Below are 6908 nucleotides of genomic sequence, written 5' to 3'. Positions count from 1 at the left end.
TCTCAAACCTTTGTTCTCAGTATCTTCATGTTGTTAAAAAAAAAAAAAACTATCGAGCATCTGTTCAAAGAGTTTTTGTTCACATGGGTTATATTTATAGCTATTACTATATTAGAAATAAAAAATAATTTTGAATTTGTAGACCTTCTGAAAGGGTTTCAGAGATGCCAACAATTCTTTGGACTGCACTTTGAGGACCACTGTGCTAGAGGAACCAGTCTAGAAAATGACTTAACAGTCATTTAGTAGTATAGTATACAGGATTTAGCTATTTGGTGAACATTCCTTCATTTCTGACTCTTATCACTAAGGCTAATTTTTCCACAAGTAAGACATTCAGTATTTGTCTCCAGGGGCCTGTATTTAGGGAGGTTGATTTCATAATCAAGGTGAATTCTTGCCTATATATAAGGCTTATCCCACAGAATAGCAGCTCACTTTGACTGCTCCCACACCATTTGATTGGCCAGTATCTACACCATGAAGCCAGCAGCTGTATGCCGGTTCCTAATGCTGAGTTTGGTGATCATTTTAAGTAAGTATCTCTTTGCTGAGGTAGGACTTATCCCTATATTAACTCCCTTACAATGATTGGAACAGAGTGTCCCTAAATAAAAATATCTGAGGCAGACTTCCAATTCAGAATAAGAACTTTAAAAAGAGATACATTTATGTTTCTGCATGCAATGCCAAGCTTAGAAGAAAATTAAGGAGACAGAACAGGTATTAAAAGAGCTTGAAGGGACATTTTGAACAACCAATATTATGATGGTAGAAGCATATATTGTAAAATGTTGGTACTGGAAGTAATCACAAATAAATGTACTTTTAGAGCTGAAATGCAATTCTGAAGTTTATGTCAAAGACAGAAATTGATTTAGGAGAGAGAATTCAGATAGAAATATAACAGATCCAGAACATAGAATTTTTAATTTGAAAGGATCTATAGAGGTGATTTCATTCGTTCCCTTCATTTTAAAGAGGTAGAAACTGAGACATGTTGGAAAGCAGAGGAAAGAAGGTATATCCTTCCATTACATTGAATAGAATTTCTTGTCATATTAGAGAAAAGACTTTCCTAATCCTAAGGGAGCAGAAGGAGGAACATTGTTGGGTCATTTAGAGCATATTGGATTCTCCTTAATAATTTTCCCTTCTATCTCTATTCTAGCTGCAGAGTTATCCTCAGGAGATACAGTAAGTTGATCTCAATCCCAAAACCTTTTGCTATTGCATTTCCATCTTCTATTGACTACATTTCATATACATGCGGCTCCAAATTATTTTGAAGGAAAATCAATGCAAATTTTATTAAATGTGTAGACAATGTCAGATGGCATTCTAGGTCATTATCCAATTGACACTTCTCCAAGTACACACAACAAAGTAATATCTTGTTTAAACAAAAACCAAGTCCACAAGGACCAAAATCCAAAAGGATTTCAAGGTAGAATAGGTAAAACTCAAGGTCATAAATCAGAAAGCATTATTATGGGATATTTAGTGTAGAAAAATGCTTAACCAATACGGATTAGCAATTTGGCTATCATTATAAATGTGCAGGGTTGTCAAAATCACAAGTGTTATAAAAATTCTTGTCAATGTGATTATGCAAAAACATGAGAGAAACAGATTTTTCTGTTTCCAAAACTATCATTTCTGTTATGCTGATTCTTACTCTGCATATTCTAGAGTCAATAATTGCTTGTTGAATAGAAGATTGGAGCTCCTAGGAAGAGAGTTTCCCACTTCTCCAGGACTAAGAAATAGAGGGGAAAGAGTAAGGGGTATAAAAATGGTTTTAGTGGTTCAGTGTGAAAAATGTAAACTTGATTTTCAAAGTATCTCTTGACCATTTCCTTTTTGGACCCAGAGACCTAAACATTCCCAGATTTTTAGAAGCTTGTTTTTGTAACAATCCTGACCCAAGAGGGAGATAATATATATTATATATTTTTCAGATTGACTGCAGCAGGTATAAAAAACTGCCACCAGGCGAGTTTCCAGCATGCACCGGAGAATTTTTGCTAATCTGTGGTTCTAATGGAAGAACATATATCAACAAATGTAATTTCTGCCATGCCGTTAAGTAAGTACAGCCATCAAATGTAAAGGAAGAGAATTAATAAGAATGAGGAAGGGGTGGGGCAGAATTCAGTAACTGACAGAATGGAAAAAAATATATGAGACTAGGGAGTGAGAAATCATGTTCCATATCCACAAAATACACTTCAATCAGCCAATATACCAGCAGTTCTCCTATTTACTTGAATCACATCCTTCTTTGCCACAGTTATTCTCTCCATTACCCTTCCCTTCCTCTGTTTCTACTGTTATGCCCATATTATAAATAAGGAAACTATGGCTTACAGGGTTTTAAAGAAGGATTGAAATACATAAAAAGTAAGGACAAAACCTGGATTTGACAATGTCATCTCAATCAATAGAATCAACAATGGACAAGTGCCTTGAACTCTTTGGGCCTTGGTTTCCATTGGAAGAATTAGTTAAATGCTTCCAGTGTTTGTTTGTATATGTATAAAATTAGAGTAGTGAGAGTGGTCATTAGGCAAGATCATCAGTATATTGCTTCCACAATCAACAAGCAGATTAGTAATTTCTTCCATATTAACCATCAGTGTATTTATAAATTTATTAAATAGTTGTTTACTTTTGGGAAAGTCATTCAAATGCTCATTGTTCATTTTTCATCTTGACTTCCAGAATCAACAATCAGGTTGGCATTTTTTTCTATAGTAAACCATCAGTGTATTTAAATTTATTAAATAGTTGTTTACTTTTGGGAAAGTCACTCAAATACTCAGTGTTCATTTTTCATCTATAAGATCAAAGGATTCCATGAAATCTGGCATGTCTGACATGCTATACCTCCAATCATTCTCCTTAAAAACATCCACAGCTATTTACATTGTTGTTGTTATGTATGTTGTTTCATTCTTGAAGGACTATTACATCAGAGAGGTAATGTTATGACATAAAAGTGAATTGGATACAAGTGAAAGAAGGCTGTGCAAGGTTACCTGCCTCACTCTCCCCTCTAGTGGCCCTCTAGTAGATCAGGATGACTAGGAATGGCTGTTGAAGCAATGAGAGACTTTGGCCTTTTTTATACATATTTTACTCCACACCTATGATTGATTCTATGTATTGCTTCAAAGATTAAACAGAGGTACATACAACATGTATGGTTGACATGAAGTATATATGATTGACATGAAGTGTGTGTGTGTGTATATGTATGTATGTTTCTGTCTAATATTTATGTTTCTGTCCATCATAATTCCTTCAAAAGATTGGTCTCATTTTAGACTAGTAACTCTGCTTTAAATTTCAATACATCTGTATACCTCTATTAAAGAGCTCCTCTGAGGCCTCATTGTGACCGAGGTAGCCCTGGATTCTCAGAAGTCGTCTCAGGTATATGCAAGTTCCTAGTCAGATCTTACTAAATGCAAAAAGCTTCCAGACTGAGGACAATAACAGACTCTCTCATTTGGAGATCTGCCTACCTTTAATGGCTTATGGCAAGAATGCTGTCTTCAGGAAGATTAATTTTTTTTGGACATAGCAATTATTTGAGACAAGGAGGAATTGATATCTCCTTTATTGTAGAACGTCCAGAAAATTGTAGTAAAATGAAATGAAGTGAAGGGAAGATCTGATGTTGATTGAATGACAAACAACCATCATCTGTGATGGTTGTTTTTTCCTAATAGAATTTCCTAATATAAATAGGATATGACATTAGAAGGCTGATATGTGTTCTTTCCTAAAAGAATCTTAATGGGCTTATCAGTAAGAAATGAGAAATATATTTTAGGATATGGCCAATATGTTAATTTCTTTGGAATTTTATTGTTCTTCTTGGTTATTATTGTTCCTTTCGTTCCTATACTAAATTGTTTTGAGTGGTGGCTCCATTGTTAAATAGAAGATTGGGGAGAGAAACTGAGTGGAGCTAAAAGGTTGGGGTTTTGTCAATTAACATAAAATATTTTAAAGAAACAATGTTTTATGAAAAAGTTTATAAAACAATATCATAGTTATAATATCATATATGATAATACCATATTAGGATATATGATATACATAATATCATATAGGCATAGAATATAATATCATATAAGCATAGAATCTCAGTGAGAAAAGGAATATCAGAGATCATCTTTTATCCAGTGTAGGAATCTGCTCTGCAACATCATCTCCTAGTGGTCATTTTGTTTTTAAACACTGCCTGAGACAGAAACTCAGCACTTCCCCAAAACTGTCCACAAACCTTCTAAAATTTGATATCAGAAAATGGGCTTGCATATTACTTATCCTCACTTCACTTTTCTGTTCTCATTCCACAGGCAAAGTGATGACAACATCAAATTTGTACACTGGGGGACTTGTAAATATCAACATCAGATCTAAAATATCTCCCAGTGCTTTTCATTGCCATTATAATAGTGCAAAATAAATCTATTTCCAGAAGATTTTCCTTTTTTGGAATTCAGAATATTGGCTCTTCAACTTTGATTGATATTGCTGCTTATAAAATAAAGTTTGTTGAAATTGTCTTGAATTTTATTAGTAGGAGATTTAAATGGGGAACCTAAGGAGTATTAAGGTATCAAATGTCATAAAGAATTGGAATGAAGGGGCAGCTAGGTGGCACAGTGGATAGAGCACCAGCCCTGAAGTCAGGAGGACCTGAATTCAAATCTGACCTCAAACACTTAACACTTCCTATCAATGTGACCCTGAGCAAGTCACTTAACCCCAATTGCCTCAAAAAAAAAAAAAAAAAAAAAAAAAAAAAAGAATTGGAATAAGGAATATTCCATCTGTACAAACCTTGGTATTGGAGATGGGGGGACAGAACATGTTTTCTGACCTAAACACGATTAAAGAATTGAAGTTTTTCCTGCTTTGCCCTAAAGGAAAAAGGCTAAGACAAACTGAAGTTTGTATGTGGAGACTGGGAAGGAGGCACGCTATGGAGACAGAATTTCATCTTGATATGATGAAAAACTTCCTAACAATTAGAAGTACTTAGGAGTGGAATAACTAGCTGTCCAAGAAGCAGTAACTTTTTTATAACTGAATTTTTTCCAAAAAAATGCAAGATGACTATTTGTTGGAGATACTTTTAGAGGATAATTCTGCTATTTAAGCAAAGGTTTGAACCTTCTATGAAATCCATTAAGAAATCTGATCTCTTCACTCCCCAAGAATTTCCTACTAAAGTCTAAATACTCCATGGAAATACTGAAGTGCATCAATTGAAAATAAAATCTTTGGGTAAAGAATGCAGAAAAGGTATCACTCAGAAGCTGAGAAAGTTCCCGGGCAGAAAAGAAAGCAAAGAATACAGAGATTTTCTGATCAATAAGAGGGTGTTTCTATGACTGAGATTATTTCCACTAGTCTGAGTACATGTATATGTATTTATGGCATGGGAAACATCCCAGAACACTGGTTTTGGTTCTTGGATCTTGGGATCAGATCCAGACCAATCTATGTCTGTCTCAAAGTTATCAGGGCACCAGAAATGAGAGTTGGAATCCTGCCCCTACAACACGTGTTCATGAGCTTCAGGCAAATCAGGAAACCTCTGCTGACTTCATTTTCTTCATTGATCAAATGAAGTGTTTGGATTAGATAGTCCCATAACATTTCTTTGAGCTTTAAATCAATGGTCTATATGACCTAAATAGAAGACTCTGCAAGCCAATTTGTCATCCATGTTTCACTAGACAAGGCTTATGGCCAGCTTGCCACTGGTCAAACAGCTCAGACTTATTGGCACTGCACACACATAAAATTCAGAGGCACACATCATGGGAATAACAAAAAAGAGAACTAAACATTTTATCAGCCACCATGAACTCTCACAAATCCTATAAAATTGGAATTATGTCAAAGCCACAAAGTAATTATTGCTATCTCCATAAACCAAGATGGCAATGTAGCCAATGTTATACCTCACATGTACTATAGGGTGTCAGTGAGTGACTTCTGACTAAGACGATCCTCTACAAGGCACAGAGTATCAATATGTGACCTGGGGGTGGTTCACCAGATATTTCTAGCTCCTTGTCCTGTCATCCTTCTCCAAGGGAAACTTTATTTCCTGGCAGGATGAGAAGAAGCACATAGAGTTCAGAAATTTAACCACTCTGTTCTCTTCAAGGATAGGAGATGCCAGGCTAGAGTTATATCTATTTCCTCCCTTATTTAAGGGTAGCATTGGTATTGCTATTGGTAGCATGGGGAACGTTGTTTTCAGGAGCAGGCTAAACTTCTGATCATTGTTCACTGTTAGGAAAAGAGAACTCTAAGATTTATATCCAAGGCTAAGTCACTAATACAGGAACAGAGAACTGATATCCATCCAATACTTGTCCAAATATTCCAATTGGTTTTGTTCTCTGAATAATAACCAGACCAAAATAACAACCTTATAAATAAAGAATAAAGGATCTAATTTCTAATTGACTTACTCAGTATAAATTCCAACACAAGCCACCTACCTATTAATAGGGCACATAACCTAACTTTGCCAGAAAGAGAGAAAGAAGTATAGAGGAGTTTTGAACTCATCCCAAAAGGACCAATTCTCTTAATGTAAACCTGAAAATAAATGGGAAAAAAAAATGGATGTTCAATAAATACGTGGCATTCCAAATACCTAAAAAAAAAAAAAAACTAGACCAAAACAATGTTGTGCTTTATAAATGCCCCTGAAAATAAAACAAGAAGACAGAAACAAAGCCAAAGTAATAAAAAAGTCATGGTGGAGAACCAGGCCTGCATTAAAACTCATCACAACATAACTATATGAAATTCACTGTCTTTTTTTTAAACTAGTCAAAAATAATCAGATTTTTATTTACAAAATA

At 34.8% G+C, this 6908-nt stretch overlaps 1 protein-coding gene across 1 annotated transcript; it reads left to right on the top strand.

Moving 5' to 3' along the window:
- Positions 1 to 462: 462 nt before the first annotated feature.
- Positions 463 to 4542, top strand: LOC127546884 (ovomucoid-like). Its single transcript, XM_051973793.1, has 4 exons — positions 463 to 535; positions 1172 to 1197; positions 1962 to 2089; positions 4374 to 4542. Exons 1-4 carry the CDS (start codon positions 481 to 483, stop codon positions 4435 to 4437), a joined length of 273 nt encoding a protein of 90 aa, XP_051829753.1. The 5' UTR covers positions 463 to 480; the 3' UTR covers positions 4438 to 4542.
- The last annotated feature ends 2366 nt before the right edge of the window (positions 4543 to 6908 follow it).

Source organism: Antechinus flavipes, chromosome 2 (assembly GCF_016432865.1).
Source record: "Antechinus flavipes isolate AdamAnt ecotype Samford, QLD, Australia chromosome 2, AdamAnt_v2, whole genome shotgun sequence".
In the NCBI taxonomy this organism is placed as follows: domain Eukaryota; kingdom Metazoa; phylum Chordata; class Mammalia; order Dasyuromorphia; family Dasyuridae; genus Antechinus; species Antechinus flavipes.
Note: the sequence above shows the minus strand (reverse complement) of the source record. Positions and strands in the feature narration are given on the sequence as shown.